General features: G+C 36.3%; 1 protein-coding gene across 2 annotated transcripts in view; it reads left to right on the top strand.

Annotated features, from left to right (window-relative positions):
* The window catches only part of LOC115420736 (synaptic vesicle glycoprotein 2B-like), a 39,963-nt gene extending 14,344 nt beyond the window's left edge, over nt 1-25,619 (top strand). For both annotated transcript variants that reach the window (XM_030136220.1, XM_030136221.1), the window contains exons 2-15: nt 5,345-5,924; nt 7,255-7,481; nt 10,836-11,016; nt 13,589-13,740; nt 14,101-14,234; nt 15,766-15,855; nt 16,763-16,876; nt 17,993-18,081; nt 19,371-19,446; nt 19,660-19,748; nt 23,179-23,312; nt 23,715-23,915; nt 23,990-24,149; nt 24,694-25,619. In XM_030136220.1, coding sequence (XP_029992080.1) covers nt 5,689-5,924; nt 7,255-7,481; nt 10,836-11,016; nt 13,589-13,740; nt 14,101-14,234; nt 15,766-15,855; nt 16,763-16,876; nt 17,993-18,081; nt 19,371-19,446; nt 19,660-19,748; nt 23,179-23,312; nt 23,715-23,915; nt 23,990-24,149; nt 24,694-24,877 — 2,067 coding nt within the window. In that variant the 5' untranslated portion in view covers nt 5,345-5,688 and the 3' untranslated portion in view covers nt 24,878-25,619. The remainder of the gene's footprint in view (nt 1-5,344; nt 5,925-7,254; nt 7,482-10,835; nt 11,017-13,588; nt 13,741-14,100; nt 14,235-15,765; nt 15,856-16,762; nt 16,877-17,992; nt 18,082-19,370; nt 19,447-19,659; nt 19,749-23,178; nt 23,313-23,714; nt 23,916-23,989; nt 24,150-24,693) is intronic.

Genomic DNA, 25,619 nt, shown 5'->3' with positions numbered 1-25,619 from the left:
TTGCTCTTAATAATGTATGATATATCTGTGTGTTCATAGGGGTGAAACAATAACAAACAAAGAAACCACAAAGTACATTTCATAATTTGTATTTTGCAGCATAATTTAACCAGAGTACAAACAGCTATAGTGCAAAAACAATGACAATGTTCAACGTAACTGTAAACAGGATTTTTTTTTAGGTGCCTGACAAACAGTGACACTATTTTAAAGAACGTGATATCATGACTCTCGTAAATATACACCCCACTTTTAATTGCTGTGTTATCTGTATGTATTATAAGTGTTCCTGTGTGTATGTTCATGCCGTTATTAGCCCCTGTCCAACCTGAATCGATGCATCAAATGTGGTTAGGGGTTATGGTTATGTGAACCTGAGATCTTGATGTACATTGACACTCCATCAAATAGTGTTAAATAACACACAAAAGGTCCAGAATGCATATGTATAGCACGGCAAATGCCATAAGAACTGGCGTGACATACAACGCAGTTTCATGAGATCAGCCTCATTTTAAACTCATTCAGAAAACAGGACATCTCATGTCTCTCAAGTGTGCATGTTTGTCATGTCGCCCTTGTATCGTATTTTTGTGAAACAGTTCATACATACTGCAAAGTCCTTATCCAGCATTGTCCCATCCATACTAGAAAAGCCAAAGTGAGTCCATACTTTGGATTTAAATGATACTGGTTCATCTTTCAGTTTAACTTCACCGCTTAAGTCCGCAATATTAGCACCGTTGTTTGTTTTTTCTTCTGTGACTTCGGCACAATTTTCAGCCACTCACGTGAGGAGCGCCCCCTGGATGACATGTAAAACGGTGATGCGACTCATGAAGGAGGAACAATGAAAGAAGTGTATAGCGGCTATTTTTTTAATAATAATTAAGAAACCGATATGTGGCGAGAGCACGTCGATAATCCATTTTAAGATTAAATATCACGATACGTCGTCATATTGATATTTTGACACACTCCGACACACCTGCTGATGCTTTGGTCAAAGCATAAGAAATTAATAAACAGAGTTAGGAAACATTTCAGCAGTGAAGTAAATAAACTATATTGTTAGCCGCATTAGTATAACTGTCTAACTCAAACATGAATGGACAAGGTGACAGTGCTAACCACTGCAGCATCTGCTCTGGTACAAATATCATATTGACAAATGTGGACATAAATATTGGGACACATCATGACTACAGCTTTAAGATGTCATATTTATGATGATTTTACATATAAACATCAATATTAATAATCAATATGATATTTATCTCAACATAAAACTATATTATGACATTTGTCATTATTGTTAGAAATGTATTTTCTAACAGACCCCTGTTAAAGAAATAATAATAATGATGTGTTTCTGTGATGTTCATCTGCCTTCAGTGCTTCAAACATTGTCAGTTCCCAGTTTGTTCAGAACTCACCTCTTGGTCCCACATGGAGGTTAAATTTAGACGTCCGTTATGTAAGACGTTCAGGTTTGTTGAAATACGATGCATTGTGCGCTCTGTGGAACCACAACCCCTTCAACCAAACAGAAGCAGTTATACACAAAGGACTGGGTGGTTTAAAATACATCTGTTGTCTTTTGAATCTGTGGGTTTGTCTCTTAAGTCAGAATTCTGCATTTTTACAACACTTGAATAGAACAAAGAAGCTGAGGTCTGATCTTTTAATAAACTCTGGACTCTCAAATACTTTTTTTCTACAGTGTGACTGGAGGTTTTGGGTGTTAATTGGTGTTTTTGGATTAAGATTGATGTCATTTCAAAGTACCTTAAACTGTGGATTTATGAAAGGAGGTAAAAAATTTAGGAAACACCACTGGAGTTCTGAGGTTTGAATGTATTTTGTATAAGAACATATTGGAGGTGATGTTCTGTTACTATATTAACACTGGGTCAACGAAGATAAATGTCCTGAGACCATTAAGGGTCACACAGACTTAACTAAACACCATCTGAGGTCTAGTAAAACAGTGGAATGGAAGGTGAGCTCTGTTACAGGCTGATCCAGCCTTTAGGTTCTGTGGTGATCAGATGCACCTGTGTTATCATAGCAGCTGAGGATGATGGGTGTGGCTGGGGGCGTGGCTATAAAGAGGCTGACACTCACAGTACAGTCTGGTTTTGACCTCTGAGGACTCCATAGCTTCCACATTCAGACCAATATGATCTGAACTGGGCTGGACCAGTAAAATAATAACAGAATAACCTGTAAATAATGACAATTATAAATACTTATGATTTTTTAGAGGGAAAAGGTAAAATTCCATTATGAAAATGTTTACATTTACACACTATCCTTTAAAAAATTGGAATAACATGAAGAACCTGAAATTTATTAGGAAAAATAAGTGTTATTTTACCAATATTCTGCCTCAGTTTATCATTTACACGTACAGGGTGGGGAAGCAAAATTTACAATATTTTGAGGCAGGGATTGAAAGACAGTGTATGACCAATTAGTTTTTTGAAAGTCATGAGAATTTATTTGCCACAAGAAAATTTACATAATAGAAAATGTTTTTATTCTATATGTCCTCCTTCTTTCTCAATAACTGCCTTCACACGCTTCCTGAAACTTGCGCAAGTGTTCCTCAAATATTCAGGTGACAACTTCTCCCATTCTTCTTTAATAGTATCTTCCAGACTTTCTCGTAATAGTTTTGCTCATAGTCATTCTCTTCTTTCCATTGTAAACAGTCTTTATGGACACAACTATTTTTGAAATCTCCTTTGGTGTGACGAGTGCATTCAGCAAATCACACACTCTTTGACGTTTGCTTTCCTGATTACTCATATGGGCAAAAGTTTGTGAAAAGGTATGGATAATAGTGTTAGGTATGATTATGACATCAATATATGTTTGGTTTCAAAACAATTGACGTAGTGCCTGCTGAGAAAAAACAACTAAATGTTCATTGTAAATTTTGCTTCCCCACCCTGTACATTACAACTTACAGATCACAGTAATTATTTATATATTATTCTGTTATTTTACTGGTCTCATCCACTTAAGATGATATTGGTCTTAATGTGGAACCTGAACTAAAATGATTTTAACATCATTGAATGTTAATATCTTCAGTGTAGTTTTTACATTTCACAGATTCATCCCACAGGAGGGACTGTACTCTTTGACGGCTGGTTTTGGCCCACGGGACGTACAGTATGTTTGACACCCCGCCTTCAAATCAAAGACCACTATTGCATTTTGATTTATTTAACTGTCCCCCTGGTCATTTGATTTCTTTTCGTTTCCCTCATTTCTGCCCCAGACCTTCACTTCATGTACAGGAAACATAACATTGAGGAGACTGAGTCATGTTTGGTTTTAGTGTCACCTCTTAATGTTTTGCCGCCTGCAGTCAGAGGTGGAGCAGCCATCTGGACCATGTGGAGGCTTCCAGAGGAGTTGCCGGTTCCCTGGTGTTCTGTGTCCTCCATCCAGGCTGATCTGTGGAATATATGTCGAATATATTAATCACACAGTCAGGAAGAAGAGCCCCATGGTCCAGTATGATTACAACACAGAGGTATTATTCATGTAACGTTCAGAGCAGGTGTTTAACACAGAACCAAGGCAGTTTCAGGTCTGGTCTGGTCCGGTCTGGTCTGTTCTGGTCAGGTGTGGTCTGGTCTGGTGTAGTCCGGTCTGGTCTGGTCCATTCTGCTGTGTTCCAATCAAATCTGGTCTGGTTTGGTCTAGACTGGTCTGGTGTGGTCTGGTCCAGTGTGGTCTGTTCCGGTCAGGTCTAGTCTGGTGTGGTCTGTTCTGGTCTGGTCTGTTGTGGTCTGGTCTGATCTGGTCTGGTCCAGTCCCATCTGGTCTGGTCTGATCATTCATCCCTCTGAGTCTGAATGTGTTTCAGGGGTAGGAGCTTAGTTTTGGATGTCACACACTCACTTCCTGTCTGAGGACGCTTCCATATGGTTCATAAAACCACTCATGTCCAAGATGGAAAGAAGCAATTGGAGTTGTTTTTATATTCTAGTAGAATATAACAAAACCAAATTTAGAGATGTAGGTAAAATTAGTCTAAAAGGTTATAAAACCAAGCTATTTGATGTACAAACTAGATGAAAGTATAGTCAAACCAAACTTAAAGAAGGTATTAACAGACCTGAAATTGGTAAAAGCAATATACAAAAACTGTAAAACCAAACTAAAAAGTGTTTAAAACAGACTAAAATTTGGTTAAAAACAAGTCTAATAGATGGTCAAACCAAACCATTTGATGGTTTAACCAGACTTAAAGATCTTTACTAAATTAAAGTATATTAAAACCAAATTTAGAGATGGTTTAAACCAAGTAAAGGTGGGTAAAATGAGTCTAAAGGATGATAAAAACAGACTAGAAATTGGTAAAACCAGCTTAATAGGTGGTTAAACATGTAAAAGATGGTAAAATCAAACTATTTGACGTACGAACTAGAATAAAACAGTAAAACCAAATTTAGAGGTGGTTTAAACAGAGTAAAAGTGGGTAAAAGGAGTCTAAAAGATGGTTAAAACAGTCTAAAAGTTAGTAAAAGGTGGTTAAAGTAGTGTAAAACATGGTTAAAATGAGGATGAGAAGACGCAGATGACAGGATTACCCATCATGCCTGTAGAAAAATGAATGTAACTATGGAGTATGCCATTGCATGAGTTGTTGATGCTGTTGTGAATTTAACATTGTTTACAATTTGATGATTTTAGTGAATGGGTCAGAATTTAAAAATCATGGAACAATGAACAACTTTTGAATTCTGATCAAAAACAAATTGTGAAAAGGAATATGACCTTTATTAATGTAAAGTGCAAAGTGTGCATGATATGCTCACCTGGATACTGGAAGGTTATTGTTCTGCTGCTGTTAGCTGGTGATTTAGGACATTTATATTATACACAATTTGCAAAAAGAGAAATGACAAAAATAGTGCTGTGTCAGATGAATTAACACGTTGTACGTAAGTATCAGTTCATCATAAATTATGTTTCAGCCATTTTTCATTTCACTATGACAACAAAAGTACTTGAACACAAAACATTGGTAATTTCAAATTCACATGTGGAAAGGATCATCGTCCCAACAGCACCTGAAGGCATCATTACTTCTGAATGAATCTAAGGAGTGATTGGTATTTACAGTTGTCAATCACATATTTAACCTGCTACCTGTCTGAAAACACCTGTGACTGGACAAAACATCCTGTCATGGGAGGAGAACTTACAGTCATGTGTTCTGTGCAGATGTCTAGTTTCTTTTCAACTAAAATATGCTGAATGATAACTATGGAGCAGGTTTTTCTGTTGAATAAACTAATTTATGTTCATCTGTTGACAGGAATGAAAACTGAAGACGAGATCTGATGACGCTGGAATCAACACAAACCTTCTGCCACAGAAACTGTCATTTAATATTTGCCAAATACCTTCCTGTAGCAACACAATCCTGTCATTAACACTTAGGTCCACTCAGTTACAGTCATCGTGCTAATGCTAGTAGGTTAGCTAATGCTAATGACTGTGATGCCAGTAGGTTAGCTTGTTTGTAGTAAATGAACACATGCTGTTCCACTAGTATGCAGCTGTAGTTTTACACCAGTCTGTACCTGCTGAATTTACCTGTTCACTACAGTTTATTTACTGGAACATTAGTGTGCTAGCCCAGCAGGCCTAGTAATCAAGATGGCCGACCCCTACCAAAACCAAATATACAACCAGGGTAGAGGAGATGCCTATGGGACATACGGAGAAGGAGGCGGCCATGACGGGTATGGTTACCAGGGCGACTACCCCCCACAGGAAGAGGATGCAGCGAGTGATGTCACTGAAGGCCATGATGAAGAGGATCAGATGTACGAAGGGGAGTATCAGGGGATTCCACATCCGGACGAGGTTAAGGCGGCGCAGAGGGCAGCACGGTGAGACGCTGTACAGAAAACTACACCCACAACTACACTTAGAACTGCAACTTCACCAAGAACTACAACTAAGCTTACACCTAGAGCTACAACTACACCAAGAGCTACAACTATACCTACACCTAGAACTACAACTACACCAAGAACTACAACTATACCTACACCTAGAACTACAACTACACCAAGAACTACAACTATACATAGACCTAGAACTACAACTACACCAAGAACTTCAACTACACCTACATCTATAACTACAGCTACAACTACACTTAGAACTACAACTGCACGTAGAACAACTACACCTACAACTACAACTACACCCACAACTACACTTAGAACTGGAACTACACCTACATCTATAACTACAGCTACAACTACACTTAGAACTACAACTGCAGGTAGAACAAATACAACTACAGCTACACCTAGAACTACACCCATAACTACACTTAGAACTACACCTACACCTACACCTAGATCTACAACTACTGTATACTGTATGTAGACCTACACCCAGAACTACACATAGAATTACATCTAGAACCACACCTGTACACAGGAACCTGGCATCCACATCAAATCTACACCCTGTGGCATTTTAACCAAAGAACCTTTGGACTCCAAACTATAAAAGTGAAACTCCCCCAACTGGATTCATGTATATTTCCTTTGGTGTTTGTAACCTGTCTTTCTTCTACTCTGTTTATTACGTCCAACACTATCTCTGACACTGTTTGTCAAAACTATGTCTAATTTATTCACTTCAGCTGACGGAAACGTAGATGTTTCACACTGTCTTCTTGTTCTCCTTGTTCTTCCTCTTTTTCTTATGTTTATTCTTTTTCTTAACTCATTTGACTTTTCTACCAGTTCTCATGGACTTGTATCCCATTTGATCAAACAATGCATCCTTTATATTATACTGCTTTGCCTAAATATTCACCCCCCTTGAACTTTTTCACATCACAACCACATACTTAAATGTATTTTTTGGGGATTTTGGCTGATTTCATACTGTTCCCTACCTCTGAGTTGCCCCAGTGCGTTAAGTGTGTTGTTAGTCTTGGTGCGATTGCACAACACATTATCAAACTCATACGATCGTGTTTTTACCACCTCAGGAATATCAGCAGAATAAGAATGATATAAAATTTTAGTCAACTTAATTATTATTTTGGCCTTTTTCATTGTCTCAACCAACACCTCCAGTGTTTGAGTTGAAGCAGGACAGGACATGGACATTAGTTCTGTTTTTACACTGACCCCTGTCTGTTTCAGAGTCGGTTTTCCACCACTTATGGTCTTTCTGGTTCTGGTTCTTGTTTAGGGCTAAGACTCGAACCCCGGGCAGCGCCGTGTCTGAACTACAGGAACTTTCTGAACAGTACGAGGACATCATGGAGGACTGTGGACACGGGAGGTTCCAGTGGACACTCTTTATTGTCCTGGGTTTGGCGCTGATGGCCGACGGAGTTGAATGTTTCGTGGTGGCTTTTGTTCTTCCGTCTGCAGAGAAGGATTTATGCCTGTCCAATGCAGAGAAAGGCATGCTGGGTAAGGATTGGAAGGATGCATTGTTGTTTAATGTCAGATGTTGGTGTCTGGTGTGTTTGGGTCCACTGGTTTGGTTTAGATGATGTTGGTTTGATCCATTCATTTGTTTATTTGTTTATCTGAGGCCCAGCTTTTGTTTGCTTGTTTATTTTTTATTTCAAACTTAAAACCAAAAACAGCAAACAAAAAAGCTAAGAAAGAAGACAAAAAATGACATATTTGAAAACGAGTGGAATGAAGTGTAATTTATATTTTATACTGTTCTAATCAGATAAATGGAATAATCGGATGTGACACGTTTACTTTCACTTCAGAAATTTCAAAAATCAAAAAACCCTGGTTTAGATGTTTCAGTCTAAAATTTTACCGGAGTAATTTCTAATTTTATCTGTATCTTCATTGGGACAATGTCTACAAAGTTTGTTCACAGTTTTGACAAATTTAGATTTTTTAATTTTTGTAAATTTTTGAAATATTAAAAATGTTCCTTTCCTTCTGATGGTCGATATTTTAATGGCTTATAACATGTAATTGGTTACAGATACCAGTATAGTTCCTATTGTTCACTGATAGATGTCATATGTGGACTATGAATTATTTGAGTTCTCCATCAGTGTAAGTACCACCCACTTCTATTGGGAGATTGATCTCCTGCGTCCAGACCACAGGACTCTAACATAATAATGTAAAGTGCTTTGGGTGCCTTGAAAAGCGCTATAGAAATCTAGCTAATCCATTATTATTATTAATATTATTATTATTATTATTACATTATTACAACTGGGGATTGATTCATATAGAACATGACGCTGACATACAGGGACAGTGGAACTGTTTTTATATGATAATCTTTGAATTTACTCTGAATTTTTCTACTAAATCTTTCATCTGTGAAGATGACATTAGTGACGTATTTATGAGGTTTTGAGCTTTTTTTATTAACACCCGTGGTCATAATCACACATTATTAGCCTCATTGACTGATGGTGTTTGCTGACATTAAATGCAGTTGATATGATGAGAGTAGAAGCTGATGCTGATCAGGGAGAAAATCGTTTCCTCTACATAAATCCTGGTGTGAGTACTGCAGTGTAATTAGCTAATGGGTGCTGAGAGGCACAGATGAATCAGCCCTTTGGTCGTATCGGGTTCATTCACAGACATAGTTCAGTATTAGGTAGGATACGACTGTAGAAGTACACAAGATGAGTTTACCAGGTTTGTTTGCTCAGTTCACTTTGAAACTAAACATTAGATAATTAGTTTAGAAATGACAGCAACGCTGCTGTTAACATTTATACTTTAAATTATTTTAGTAAAAGCATTTTAAACTTTTTTTTAGCTGCTGGTTCAACAGGCTGTGAAGGGGAGGAACATTTTTAATACCTTTGTTTAAGAGTGTTTCTAAGATTATTGGTCTTCTGCACAAGAATCTGGAAGAAACAAAGATATAAAGATAAAATAACGTTGCACTGTTAAAATTACACTTATTTTTCTGAAGACATTTCAGTTTGCACATATTTCAGATTATTCACATTACAGTGAACCTGTACGGGTCATGTTTACCACATTATTTGTTCCTTGTGTATTACAAGAGAGGCACAAATTCAATAAAAAAAATCCCCAAAAATGCACAAAACTGGACCTTTATATTAGGTGAATTATGCGCGGGGTCTGAACCTATGGGGAGCAGTCATTGGCTGTAAGTGATGTACCATCATTGATTCCAGGTGATCAGTGTGAGTAAACCAGTATCAGTCAGTGAGACAGATTGAGTTAAAATATGTGTTGGTGTTTGTTGTTTGTGCAGCCACATGATACGCAATCTTTTGAGACAGATACTAGTGAAAATTCACTACATGTACCTTTAAGGTTTGCCGGTTTTGTTTGACTCCCGTGTCTTCCAGTGTTCCTCTGTTCTCTTTGGTTCTACTCCACCCCCCACCCCACCCCCCATCTCTCCTCAGTTTCTCCTGTTGGTGTTTGTGTTCTGACTCAGCAGTCGGACTCGTCCACTCATCGATCCTGGTCTTGGTTCTGACCTTGGAAGGTCAATCTCAGCGTCACAACACCAGCCTCTGCAGTAACACTTACATAAGAGCCATATTTTCACCTCATCTTCTGGCCTTAAATACAGGATTTTAGGGTGTGAATCAGATAAACAAGGTCGGTCAGTATTAGCTTATGCACTTTAACTCAATATATAACAGGGATGTCAGACCAATATGATCTAAAGTGGATCAGACCAGGAAAATAATAACAATTACATGATGAAAATGTTTACATTTACAAACTATCCATTCACAATAGAATGTGAATAACATGAACAACCACAATCAGAAAAATAAGTGTAATTTTAACAATATTCTGCCTCAGTTTATCATTTCCACATGTACATTATAACTTACAGATCACAGTGGATCTACAAGTACACAAAACATTTAGTAACAGACAGAATATTGGTACAATTACACTGATTTATATTACATTTCAGGTTGTTCATGTTATTCACTTTTTTAAAGGTGTATATTTGACACCCTGGTTCTCCAGTCAGTGTCTCTGTGGGGTTTCAGATGTGAGTTTGATCTGATCTGGCTGGTTGTTGCAGTTCTCTCCCCTGTTGGATGACCATCTGTCAGGGCGTCGGTGTTTGGCAGCAGATGGGATGGCTGTCAGCGGAAACACGTTTCACATCCATGTTTAAAATGTTAGTTAAAGAAAAAGCTGAGTGTGTGGACACCAAACAGCTGAGACGAGAAAACCTCAGTGTGTAATAATGAACCTCAGACCATGTGGGTCACAAATGGTCCCTGTCATCATTAATAATAGCCTAATATTTGAAGAAAAACCACGTCACTGTAATAGTATCAGAGCCGTTGTACATGTTACTGATACTGGTTATACAAGTATAAATGTATATGTTCCCATTACACAGTTCAAATAAAGAACAAAACAAAAATTAAAAAAACCCCAAAACAATACATTTACATTTTCTTTAAACACTGACCTTACTGTCTTTGATTAAACTGCTTTTCCTCATCTTTATATTTATTTATAAATTATATTATATATTTTCCTTTTATATGTATTAATGTTTTTACTTTGATTTAATTCAAAAGCTGCTGCAATTCTCCACTAGAATAAAAATATGTGTCATCTGCAAATAACACAAATTTTAACACATTTGATGCCATGCACCTGTTGTATATACTACATTAAAGCATTTAGGACCTAAACCTGATCCCTGAGGTACTCCACATATTGTATTCATCAGTCTAGATTTATACTGATTCATTTGCACATATTGTTGTCTGTTGAGTATATAGTTCTTTAGTTTCTGTCTTTTCTCTGCAGGTCTGGTGGTTTTTCTCAGTATGATGGTGGGAGCGTTTTTATGGGGGGGCCTCGCTGACAAAGTTGGCCGCCGCCGTTGTCTGATTGTGGCATTGGCAATCAACTGCATTTTCGCCTTCCTGTCATCGTTCGCCCAGGGTTACGGCTTCTTCCTGTTCTTCAGGCTGCTCTCAGGAGTCGGGTAACGCACCTTTAACACCCTTAGATTTACCTCAAATCAGCGTTTCTGCAAATGCATAGAAATGTACTTTCAGGTTTGTTCAAGTAGTGTAGAGATAAGAAAACTAAACATGAATTAAGTAAAATAATGGAAAAACGTGAGAAGACAAGAATAGGAAGTTTGATTTTACATCACTAGACTGAAATAAAACAAAACCAAACAAAATTAATTTTCAAAAAATATTAAACTGAACAAAAATTTTGTAAAATAATGACAAAAATATTAAAGCTGAACAAAAATGTAATAAAATAATGAACAAATTTACCAAACTGAACAAACAAAATAAGGGAAAAAAATTATTAAAACTACACAAAACTTTAATAAAATATTGAACAAATTAAGAAAACTAAGCCACACTAAACAAAATACAACTATCAGTGAATGAATTTAACCCCCCCACCAGGAACTTTTGGACTCAAGGGTTTTTAAATGTTTTTTACCAGGTAATTTCTGAGGTATTTCTGAATCCACGGTAAAATTAAAGTTCCTGTTTTGATAAATGCCCATATTAAACTCATGTGATAAACAGTATTTACTCCTTTTCTCTCTTTCCACTGCAGGGCTTTTATCATTTTCCCTGGATTTAGAAAAACCTGGGCGTGTTTCCACTGAAATTACCAGGCATTTCCTAATAAGATCAAATGTCTTTCATGTGACTTAAGTCTTAACCCTTATTCCCTCTTCAGACATTTCTGTACTTTCTTCCCTTTTTTAAAAATTGTGTTGATCATTTTATCTGTGTATCTCAGCATGAAATTGGTAAGAACTTTTTAATCTAGTGTCTTTTACTCTTACATGTGTTTTAAACTCCCATAATGCGTTTTACCCCCCCTCCTTATCTTCATGACAAAAATGTACACACACACACACACACACACACACACACACACACACACACAAACTGATATAAAATCATCACACAGCTATATGTATTTTTTCTTTTTTCATAAATCTCTTAAAAAACTTCATCCCTGCTCAAAACTGCTAAACATTAAACAATTTTCAGCATTCAGTATATTCGTCAATATTTTATGTTGAAGAAAACATTGACATTTTTACTGTAATCTAACAGATTTATTGAAAAAAGCCTCCCAAAAAAATGTTGACATGATTTTACAGAAGTTATTTGTGTGTGTGTGTGTGTGTGTACATTTAAGAAATTAAAAAGGGCATAAGGGTTAATAGAACGTATTCAGAGCATCATTTACAGCCTCTTTGTGTGCACTGATGTAAACATTTGGTGAACATCTGGTCTTTTTACTGATCCTGCAGTATCAGCTGGTTTCAGCCTTTATTTCACTGGTTTGTTGAGAATCCGAGTCAGCGCAGACTCCAATAAGGATTTGATAGAACAGATCAAACCCATGTGTAAATGCAGACGGAGGCTGGGGTTTGACTGCACTGACACAGCACAGTCTCCATCCCAGAATAACCATAGGGAGTCCACAGGGATCTGCAAACCAGGTCATAGACTGAGCACAGTGCTAACACCCAAATACTGCAGATCTGAGGGAAATACTCTGAAAAGCACTCTGATGGCTCATTATTTGTGATTACTATAATAACACGACTGTTTTCATTTACACAAAAACTAAACTAAACTAATGCAAAAAAAAAAAAAAAAAAATTAGTGCCTTGTCAAGCAAGCATTCTTTTATGGTCATAGGTTGATTATTTTCAGAAAAAAAAAATTGTTGACTTATGACTAATAACTCTTTATCATGTACATTGAAAACATCAGGTTTACTTTCATCTCCTTAAAATGTGTAATATGTAACACATTTAATCTGAGGTAGATCATTTATAAAACATTGTACACCAGTTAATTGCAAGCATTTTAATAGTTTCATAGACTTTTACTGGTAAATAAATCACATAAACAAAACAAAATGAACAAAAATGAATGAAATAATGAACAAAATGAGGACAATAATCAAGAAAATAAAAGAAATAAAAATAGGGAAAATAATAAATGAAATGAAGACAAATTAATAAAATAATAAACAAAATTAATACAACAATCAAGCAATTTCATACAATAATTAAAAAAAATTAAATAATGAAGGAAATTAACAACACATTTAAGAGAATAATAAACAAAATGGACAAGAGGGAATAAAATAAATAAATATTTATGAAATAACACTTATTAAAGTCTGTAATTTAACACATTTAATCATTTATAAATAATTATAAACCAGTGTCACAAAAATATTCATACACAAGTGGAAAAAAGGAAAAATGTACACAATCTCAAATATTATCATGAAATATTTTTGATAAACTGTTTTTTGTGTTTGTATAGGTGTGAATGTATCAACACAAACAAATGAGAAGGATTCTTTAGTTTATTGTTTATTGTTAATTAGGTAAAATAACCAAACTAACCTGTGGACAGTTTGAGAGTCTGGTTTTGACCAGCTCTACATGTAAAGTGTCATGAGATAATTTGGCACTGTATAAATAAAATTTGATTGATTGAGTTCCAGTCTGTTTGAACTACTGATCATGTTCATGTGCTCATGTGTTTCAGAATCGGTGGAACGGTTCCCATCGTCTACTCCTATTTCTCTGAGTTTCTACAGATGGACAAACGTGGAGAACATCTGTCCTGGTTGTGTATGTTCTGGATGATCGGTGGGATCTACGCCTCCTTCACTGCCTGGGGGATCATACCCCGATACGGTAACAACTACACAATATACAACTACAAATACACAACTACACAACTACAAGTACACAACCTACCTACCATACCCTGATACGGTAACTAATACACAATTCTGACCCATCCACTAAAATCATCACATTATAAACTAGGGTAAATTCCTACACTAACACCCTTCTACCCAGCGAGTACAAAATGCACACTGAGACGTTTTAACATTTAACACTTGACCTAGCACAAAATTTTTTTTCAACAGAATTCTGACCAAACGACCCTTAAATCCTTAAATCAGAGCTGACACATGTTGTGTTCATGATGTGTGTTGTTTTGGACACGTGTCTGTTCTAGTCCAGTGTTTGTGTGTTTGTTTAAACCAGGCTGGGGGTTCAGTATGGGTACTGAGTTCCAGTTCCACAGCTGGAGGGTCTTCGTCCTGGTCGCCGCTCTTCCCGCCATCGCCTCCCTGGTCGGACTCACCTTCATGCCCGAGAGCCCTCGCTTCCTGTTGGAGGTCAGACTGAGATGGTGTTTATTAAACCTGGATATATACATCATCAATAAAGTCAGAATTCAGCAACTGGTGGTTTCAGCCCAGATCAATAAAGGAGCTCAGTGACACATTTATATCTGATCAATCACTGTGAGATGGATCAATACACACATTTATACCTGATCAATTACAGTTGGATCAATCAATACACACATTTATACCTGATCAATTACAGTTGGATCAATCAATACACACATTTATACCTGATCAATTACAGTTGGATCAATCAATACACACATTTATACCTGATTAATCTCTGTGGGATCGAACAACACACACATTTTTGCACGATCAATCACTGTGGGAATACACACGACTCCCGAGTGAATACACAGATCCAGAACATTTGGTTAATGTTGATACAATTACGCAACATTCTCTTAAATTTTCTCTTATATTTTCTCCTATATTTTGTCTTAAATTTTCTCCAGCATTAAATTTCTTTAGTATATCTTAGCATATTTTAGTGTATTTTATCATCTTTTTTCAGTATTTTGGTGTATTTTAATATATTTTTAAGCAGATTTGAGTGTATTTTTGAGTATTTTAGTGTATTCTACTGAATTTCTTGTACAGTACATGTTAGTGTATTTTTTTGTGTATTTTACCTTCTTTTCTCAGTATTTTAGCACACATTTAAGTAGAGTTCAGTGTATTTTTGAATATTTTAGTGTATTCCACCATATTCCTTATATATATTTGTGTATTTTTGCGTATTTTACCATCTTTTTTGTGTTTTTCAGTGTATTTTAGCATATATTCAAGTGGATTTTTGTGGATTTTTTGGGACACTTTTGTGTATTTTTTTGTGCATTAGTGTGTGTGTTTTACCTTGTTTTTGTATATTTCAGTGTGTCTTAGCATATATTAAGCAGATTCAAGTGTATTTTTAGTGTATTTTTGTGTTTTTTACCATCTGTTGTTGTGTATGTCAGTGTATTTCAGCATATATTTAAGTGTATTTTAGATCCAGAGGTGTGGGTGGGGGTATATAGTCCGTCCTTCTTAATATTTTTGTCCAACCCATTTTTTAAATTCTCTTTTCATCCGATTCTTTTCAAATTTCACACACATGCTCTATACCTTTTTTGTTCTTCATATGTGCCTTTCTCTCAAGTTTTGCATTTTTTGAAAAGTTTTTAAAAAGACTGAAAGTTAAGACTCCAAATCAATCCGTGGGTGGGCGGGGTACCAGTAAGCAGGAGGGGCAAAGGGTTGTGTGACTGGGCGGGGCTATTTATAAGTTCCGCCTCCTTTCCCCCACTTGTTTGTGTGTGGCTTTTTGCATGAGGATCAGTGTGTAAAGTACTTTGGCCAGTGTGTTGAAAATATCAGCTGGTAAATTGTGTGTATAAGATGCACAGACCTGGCAGTGAGTTAGGATGAGATTTACGAACTGATTTATCATCTAGAGTCAGTGCTTCACATGCCAGGTTCAGATTTATTTCACCTACAGTAACTTTTCATTTTCTGTGTGTTTTTTGTGGAACAGAACGCCAAACATGATGAGGCCTGGATGATCCTTAAGCAGGTCCATGACACCAACTGGAGGGCCAAGGGTCAACCGGAGAAGGTCTTCACTGTGAGTATCAACACATCTACAGTGGTGGGTGGGTGGGTGGGGTGGGGGGTCAAACATACGGCCCGTGGGCCAAAACCGGCCGCCAAAGGCTCCAATACAGCCCATGAAATGAGAAACTTACACTGAAGATATTAACAGTAAATGATGTTAAAATCATTTAGTTCAAGTTCCACATTCAGACCAATATGATCTAAAGTGGATCAGAACCAGTAAAATAATAACACAGTAACATATAAATAATGACAAATACTAATTGATTTGATTAATGCTTCTGTTTGTTCTAGAGTGAAAAAAGAAAAATGACATGGGAAATATTTATGTTTACAAACTAATCTTTCACAAAAAATGTGAACAAATATGAACAATAAATGTTTTTGTTAGATTTTTAGCGGTTTTTCTTTTCATTATTTTGTTCAATTTGTTGATTATTTGGTTCATTTTGGGGGTTTTTGTTCGATTTGTTGAGAATTTTGTTCATTTTGTCAATTCTTTTATACATTTTTGTTCATTTTATTTATTATTATTACAACACGAAATGTCTTAAGGAAAATCAGTGTAATTGTACAAATAGTCTGCCTGTTACTAAATGTTTTGTGTATTTTTAGATCCACTGTGATCTGTAAATAACATGCACTAATTGTAAGTTGGGGCATAATATTGTTAAAATGACTCTTATTTTTCTTATCAAATTCAAGGTTGTTCATGTTATTCACATTTGTAGTTTGTAGATGTTAACATTTTCATAATGTAATATACTTTTTTCTCTCTAAAGCATAGAGTAAAGTTTGTATTTGCCATTATTTCTAGGTTATGATGTTATTATTATGTTATTGGTGTGACTGTAGGACCTCCGATGTCTCCGATTTAGATGGAGCTGTTAGAATTAATCTGTTTTTGTGTGGTTCAGGTGACTCACATCAAGGCTCCTAAAACAGCAGAGGATGAGTTCATTGAGATCCAGAGTGCGACGGGGACGCCCATCCAACGCTGGGCCGTCCGCTCACTGACCCTGGGTAAACTGGTATGTACTGGAACAACATCAACAACAACATCCAGGGTTTATTTACATGGACTCAGAGTCACATGATGATCCACAACATCCTCCACTGAAAACCACCAGACACTAAACAGGCTTCAGTGGGATCATCCTGAAGTCATTCACATTAAACGTCATAATTAATCCTTAAATCTGACACTCAAAGGTCCTTAACTACCACAGATAAATGATATTTCTATATTTTCTTCGTACAGAGTTAGTCCAATGTATTGACACTGGTTCAACACAGTAACTATGAAGCCTGTTGGACAGTTACTTAAGTGTATTTTAGGTTATATTTAGAGTATTTCAGTGTATTTTTTTGTGTATATTATTGTATATTTTGAGTATTCTAGCATATTTTTGTATATTTTAGTGTATATTTCAATGCATTTTACTGTATATTTTGATTATTTCATTATATTTTTAGTGTATTTTAGTGTATATTTTGAGTATTTCATTATATTTTCTGTGTTTTTTTGTGTATTCTTTTGTGCATGCTGCTGTATAATAACTAGGAGGCCTGTTGAACTATTATTTATGTGAATGAAAGGAATGAAATTTTACCAAAGCTGCTGAGATAAATGTCTTAAAAAGTCAGAAATTCAGCTTCATCAAACCTGCACATATACTGATTGTGTATTATAGCATATATTTTGTGTATTTTACTGCAGTTTAGTGTGTATTTTAGTGCATTTTATTGTATATTTTAAACACTCTAACATATTTTTTGTATATTTTGGTGTATATTTCAGTGCATTTTATTGTATGTTAGTGTATATTTAGAGTATTTTACAATATTTTTTTATGTATTTTAGTGCATTTTATTGTATATTTTGAGTATTCTAGCATATTTTCATGTATTTTAGAGTATATTTCAGTGCATTTTAGTGTATATTTTGAGTATTTCAGTATATTTCTAGTGCATATTTTGAGTATGTCAGTATATTTTTTGTGTAATTTACTGTATTTTTCGTGCATGTTGGTGTATAGTAACTATGAGGCCTGTCTGTCTGTTATTTATATGAATGGGGGTGTGGCAGTACATATCGTGTGAGTTAAATGGATGTATTCGTGGTTCTCCGCTGTGTTTGTTTCCAGGTTCTGAAGAACGTTGCGTCTCTTGTTTCTGTTGAGCTGAGGTTTGCGACACTGTTCATGGCGGTCATCTGGTTCTGCATGGCCTTCAGGTGAGTGGACCACGTTAACAGTCCAACAGGTACTAAGGACAGGGAAGGCCTCGGTTAAACTGCACGACATGAAATCAGCTGTCAATTATATATTTAACCCCTTCCTGTCTGAAAACGCCTTAACCAAAACCTCCCACAGGGAACGTCTGGGATTTATGTCCAATGACAAACAAAAAAAATGACTGCATATGTTAACTGTTAAAACCATTTATTTAAAATCATTTTTGTTTTCAATATTTTAGTCAAAATATTGAGAATCTGGTCACTGGTTCCGGTAGAAGTAGTAGTAATGGTAGATATGTAGTAGTGGTAGATATGGAATAATACTAGTAGTAGTAGTATGTATTTATTTATGTATGTAGTAGTAGTATTATGTATGTAGTAGTATTAGTAGTAATAGCAGATATGTAGTAGTAGTAGTAGTAGTAGTAGAAGTAGTATTATGTATGTATTAGTATTAGGAGTAATAGTAGATATGTGGTAGTAGTAGTAGTAGTTGTAGAAGTAGCATTATGTATGTAGTAGTAATAGTAGATATGTAGTAGTAGTAGATATGGAATAGTACTAGTAGTAGAAGTAGAATTATATATGTAGTAGTAGTAGTAGTAGTAGTATTATGTATGTAGTAGTATTAGTAGTAATAGTAGATATGTAGTAGTAGTAGTTGTAGAAGTAGCATTATGTATGTAGTAGTAATAGTAGATATGTAGGAGTAGTAGATATGGAATAGTACTAGTAGTAGTAGTAGAAGTAGTATTGTATATGTAGTTGTAATAGTAGATCTGTAGTAGTAGTAGTAGTAGTAGTAGTAGTAGAAGTAGTATTATATATGTAGTAGTAATAGTAGATATGTAGTAGTATTAGTAGTAATAGTAGATATGTAGTAGTAGTAGTTGTAGAAGTAGCATTATGTATGTAGTAGTAAAGTAGATATGTATTAGTAGTAGATATGGAATAGTACTACTAGTAGTAGTAGTAGAAGTAGTATTATATATGTAGTAGTAGTAGTATGTATGTAGTAGTATTAGTAGTAGTAGTAGAAGTAGTAGTAGTAGTATTACAACAAACACCAACATAACCAAATCAACCAGGAAACTGAACAGACTTTATACTCTAAACACAGATCTGTCACAGATTTAGTGATCACACACATATTCCCTGTGGGTTTAACTCAGGTCTGTTTATACATATGAGGCATAAATGTGGATTGAAGCTCCTCTGAGGATGAGAATCAATCACATAACGATGCATTTGTGTTTAATTGTATAGTTGTTTATGTCTCTGTGCAGTTACTATGGACTGTCTGTGTGGTTTCCTGACATGATCAAACACCTTCAACGTGAGGAGTACGAGTCCAAAGTCAAGGTAATGGATCCATTCATGTCATTATTGATATTGATCATTAATTATCTGTAATCTGAACAAATGAAACATAAACTGAGGGATGTTCTTCTTCTAATACCAGCAGGAAGATGCACATGTCTATGGCACTAGTGGATGGAATTCATCTTATTCACTTAAAGTCAACATTCATTTAGGTGTTTTTAGTCATTTCCACTCATTTCTGTGTCATTTAAGGTGTTCCATAAAGTGCGAGTGGAGAATTTCCTTTTTAATTTTTCTCTGGAGAATCAGATCCATAAAGAAGAGGAATACATCCGTGACAAGTAAGTCTCACAAAGCTAAGCAAAACAAACAAACAAAACAGATTTGCAACAGAGTTAAAACACACCTGCATTACATCAGCAGTGAATGAAAATACTTCAAATGAATATATTCATTATATTCCACTGTAAAAATATCAAATTCTCTGCTAATTTTACTTTGTATAGACAGTTTTACCAATTTAAACTATCAAACTGTTTGCTTTAACGATCAAAATATTGATTATCTGAAATATCCCCACTATATGTTAACCTTCCAGTATCCAGGTGAGCACATTATGCACACTTTGCACTTCACTTTATAAAAGGGCACAACATGTTTTCTGCAAAATTTTGAAATATTTTGTTTATTTTCATAAAACATGAAGATGATGGGGTAGACAAAGGCTTTAATAGATCAACACATGACATATTAACCCTCCAGTATCCGGACGAGCATATGATGCACACTTTGCTCTTCATGTTATTAAAGGTCATATTACTTTTTTTTTTTTTTTTTTTTTTTACAATTTGTTTTAGGTCAGAATTCAAAACTTGTTCATTTTTACATGAATTTTAAAATTCTGACCCATCCACTTGAATCAGCACATTGTAAACTATGTTAAATTCACTAAGGGCTGTTTCATTGTCGACACAAAGGCACACAAACGCATTGCGGCGCATCGAGATGCATTGGCAGACATGAGGCATGCTTGCGTCTCAAAATGTGTTATCCATTTTTTTGATGCGCAACGCAGTGACGTGTGTAATACCATACATCACCTGTGGGGGCAATACGCAAGTGATGTAGTTTAATTTAACATGTTTCATTAAAAAATAAGGATTGAATCACAGATTACACCCTGCATTCTTAAATTTCTCTGACAAAAGCGTCACGTCCATCTTATCTGTGATTGGTTTACTTGGCACCTGTTAGTCCCGCCTTCATATTTGGTTTCAAGTGCCGCGATTCCAGATGGTTTTGTTATTGAGAAAGATGGACTGGGTGTAATCTGTAATTCAATCCATAGTTTTGAATCAAACAACCGACAACAGTTGTAAAGAGGTTTGTGGACTTGGCATTGACTTTGACTCGCAACAAAAAGAAGTCAGTGTGTATGACACATTGCGAAACACCCGCCCCCCAAGACTTGTGATTGGCCGATTTAAAATAGATTGGGCATAACTCGCAGCAAATGGAGCGGTTCCAGACCATTTGCTCAGTACTGATTACACTGAGAAAACGAGATGGCTGACCAGACTACAGATAATGTGCTTTCGGTGATTAGAAGGACGTCTATGGGCGGATACCAGAGGGTTAATGTACATGTACTTGTCTTGTTCTGAAAAAGCATCACTAACACTTTAAAACAGCAAATATAAGTGCTATTCTTCTACTCTATCAATCATTTCATTCTTATGTTGTTGTCACAAATTAGCATTTTTTTGTGTGTTTAAAACATTAGCGATATGTTAACAGGTTTTGCTAACTGCATATGCTAATGGTCAGTAAAGAGTCATTAACATTGTGAAGACAGTAAACCGTGCAGGTTTATGGACGCTTCACGTTTCCGTCCATGACAGGTTGGTATGACGAACTGCACTTTTAACCATTGTACGTCCATGTTCTGCAGCTTCACTCCTCATGACGGTGAACTGGGTAAAGACATTCTCCCTGGTTTTGGAATAGGATCAGACGGATTTCAGAAGAGATCACTTACGTTTTGGTTCTTGAAAATACACTTTTACCTCCATTTGCAGCAGCGTGAATAAAGACGTCCAGTCACTGGGTCTGAAAAAATATCCTCATGTTGACTTTTATCACCACGTTGACAACCAATAAGATCAGTCCTGCTTCAAAATTAACCTGGATGTTTCCTCAAATCAGCAGCTTCAGCAACTCCAACATGAACCAGCAATCAGTACTCATAGTTCTGCATCGATAACAGTTTAATTTGACCAAATGTCAGCGAATGTCAACAGAAATGGAGTGTGTAACTTCAGAAAGGATGAATAAAATGATGAAGATAATGAATAAAAATGACCAAAATAATCAAGAAAATTAACAAAATAATCATCACATTCAACAAAACTAACAAAATGATCAAGAAGATGAACAAAATTGAATAAAATAATCAACAAAATTAACTAAAACAAAATCAACAAATTGAATAAAATAATAAATCAAACAAAATAATCAACAAAATCAAGAAAATGAACAAATTAATCAACAAATCAAACAAGATATCCAACAAAATGAACAAAATTGAAAAAGATTTTTTTACAAAAATGAACAAAATAATCAACCAAATGAACAAAATTATCAACACAAAAAACACTAAGAAAATAATTAAGAAAATGAACTAAAATGAACAAAATAATCAACAATTCAAACAAGCTATTCCACAAAATTAACAAAAAAACAAACAAAACAAAACAAAAAACCAACCAAACAAGTGGTGCCAGGCACAACAAACCCCGCCCCTCACACATATTTTGCCCATTATAAGTAAATGGTAAGATTTTTAAAAAATCACAAAAAATTTGAACTTTGACCTACATTTCCCAAAATGTTATGACATCTATTCTGGGTCACTGGCAATCTATAAACCCAATTTGGTATGAATTCAACCAGTAGTTTTGCAGCTAAAGTGTTAACAAACAAACAAACCGAACCAAAAACAATACCCATTTCCTCCCCTTCAGAGGGCCTGGTAAAAATGTTTTTAATGTTTTTTATTAATATCCTTGATTGGTAATATCTTCAGTGTAGTTTTTGCATTTCACTAATTCATCCCACAGGGGGGATTGGACTCTTTAGTGGCCTGTTTTGGCCCACAGGCTAGAAACTGTTTATGTGACAAAACCAGTGAGTTTATCTTTATGGAAGTTTCACCTCTGACAAACTTCGCCCACATATACAGTCTGTGACACTGTATATGACTGAACTTCTATGGTTATGACGCAGAACCAACCCTGTGATACACACACACACACACACACACCTGACACACACACACACACCTGTTACATACACACACACGATACAAAAACACCTGATACACAAAGACACAACTGGATTAAACATGGAGGGTGAACATACGTGTGACAGTGTGTTCCACCAGTCAGCATTCAACACATAGCTCCACCCCCAAGAATTCCAGGAAACACTCAGAGGTTTTTCAGAATTCAGGTACAGTTAAAGTTCCTGATGTGGAAAAGGATCTGATGATGACAATCAAAAACAAATTCACACAAGAATTTTACAGTAAAACCTGTAAAACTGAATGTTGTGTATCACAGGGTAAATCTGGACAGATGAGTCCATGGTGTTTCCCCAGTGTCACCATCAGGGGGAAGCCATGACTTTGCCTCTGTGTTCTGCGTGGGCACGGCAGTAGAAGTCCATATTTTTGCGTCTCTTGGTTTGTTTGTGTCCATCCCATCCCCGTAGGTTCATCAGTATAGAGATGAAGTCGGTGAAGTTCGTGGACTCGCTGTTTGAAGACTGTCACTTCGAGGACATCAAGTCCACGGACACAGTGTTCGAGAACTGCACCATCCGATCCACCGTCTTCTACAACACAGGTACGTCCAGACGCACCATGACTTTAAGGTTTTAGGGGTGTTTCACCTTTTTTTTTTAACTGTTTTTTTACCTGTGTTCTTGCGGCTTGTGTAGTTCATTGATTGTATTTTATCTGTAAATATGTGTGTGTGTGTGTGTGTAAATCTATATGCAGATCTATCAAAGGCATAAAGAGATGCAGTTTGTATTTGAATCAGATGACGGATGTTTTTGTCAGTGAAATGAGGGGCTCTGTCTACAACTAGACAGAAAGTGAACAGAAACAGAAAGAGTTCCTTTTTGTTTTGTTGGTTAAATCATTATTTTTCGTTCCGTTGGTTGAATCATTCTTTTTCTTTCCAATGTTTGAATCGTTCACCGTCCTTGCCGGCGTTTTGTTGTCGTTCTTGTGTTTTCTTCAGATCTGTGGGAGGAGAAGTTCATCGACTGTAGACTGGAAAACACCACCTTCGAACACAACAAACATGGCTGCCATCTGGACACCATGGAGGAAAACGACGTCCTCATTTACCTGGTCAGCTTCCTGGGGAGTCTGGCTGTGTTGCCCGGTAACATCATCTCCGCCCTGTTCATGCAGAAAATCGGCAGAGTGAAGATCATAGGTGGGGCTGGAACCTTGACTTTTAAAACCACCACTGTTTCTGTCCTTAACCACATCTGTCCTCTGTCCTCTCAGGTGGATCCATGCTCATATCAGCAGGATGTACATTCTTGCTGTTTCTGAGCTCCAGCCAATCAGCAATCATCGCTCTGCAGTGTCTGTTCTGCGGCGTCAGCGTCGCTGCTTGGAACGGCATCGAGGTGGTGACGGTGGAGCTGTACCCGGCGTCCAAGAGGTACCGCATTTAAGGTTGAACTACTAATGGAATGAGTCTGACAACAAGCCAAGACCAGGACCACAGGGTCTGTGGAGATGAAACTGTGGCTGTCTGGAGGAGATACAAATGAAAACTATAATAAATAAGAATAAATAAATAAGTTAAATCACACAAGGTGAATCTGTAACAAGCTGACACCAATGTGAAGACAGTGTTGAAGGATTCTAGACACAATGAACAAAAATGAACAAATACTGACCAAACTAACCAACAAAATGAACAAAAATGAACAAATACTGACCAAACTAACCAACAAAATGAACAAAAATGAACAAATACTGACCAAACTAACCAACAAAATGAACAAAAATGAACAAATACTGACTAAACTAACCAACAAAATGAACAAATACTGACCAAACTAACCAACAAAATGAACAAATACTGACCAAACTAACCAACAAAATGAACAGATACTGACCAAACTAAACAACAAAATGACCAATAATAATAAAACCCCATGTTCTCCATGTATAGTTGCATCTTTTGTCTCTGTTGTCAGGGCGACAGCGTTTGGCGTTCTCAACGCTCTGTGTAAACTGGCGGCGGTTCTTGGCAGCTCCATCTTCGCCAGCTTCGTGGGTGTGACCAAAGCTATTCCCATCCTGCTTTCCTTCGCTGCACTGGTGGGCGGCGGCCTGGTGGCGCTCAGACTACCCGACACGCGAGAGAAGATCCTGCTGTGAGGTCATGTGATGCAAGGGGGTGGGGCCAAACATTTCTGCTTATTCTGGGAGGCTGTTTGAGTTCAGATTGAACAGAAATAAATCACTGCTGTTCTGTGTTTATTTATTTTCATATGATGTGAAATGTTTCATATTTTTGTGTAGGTTTAAGAGAAGAAAAAGAACAGTTAGAACATAATGAATTTACACAAAACACACTCATAATGTTTGTCAGAAATAATGTTAGTTTATGTCAATACAACTTTGGGCTGAATCGTCTTCCATGTGCATGATGGGAAATAATGTCAGACGTTACTGAATTTATTTGTCGATATTAAATAAACATTTTGTCTTGTCCTTTGAACCCTCTGGTATCCAGGTGAGCATATTATGCACACTTTACACTTCATGTTATAAAAGGTCATATTAGTTTTCGGTTTGTATTTGGTCAGAATTCAACAGTCGTTCAAGGTCATTGTGACGTCACATCTGCATGTTTGACGCTCTGTCCATACCAAGATGGTTTAGGTCATATCTGCAAAAGTTTTGTATCAGATAGGCCTTTGGTCCACATGAAACCAGTGTTTTTTAGTCACTGAAACCGCAACTTTTTGAAACTGGGTCCTAGAGTGGATAAATTTGAAAACGCTGGTTTCACGTCTTCGTCTGCACGAGCAAACCGCAACTTTTCTAAAACAATGATGTCATAGCCCCACCTCTTGAATCGTTCATCCCAGACGCAAGACAGCACTTCACAACAACA

The sequence above is a fragment of the Sphaeramia orbicularis genome, chromosome 6, assembly GCF_902148855.1.
Source record: "Sphaeramia orbicularis chromosome 6, fSphaOr1.1, whole genome shotgun sequence".
NCBI lineage: Eukaryota > Metazoa > Chordata > Actinopteri > Kurtiformes > Apogonidae > Sphaeramia > Sphaeramia orbicularis.
The sequence above is the reverse complement of the archived record's forward strand: the minus strand, read 5'-3'. Positions and strand labels throughout refer to the sequence as shown.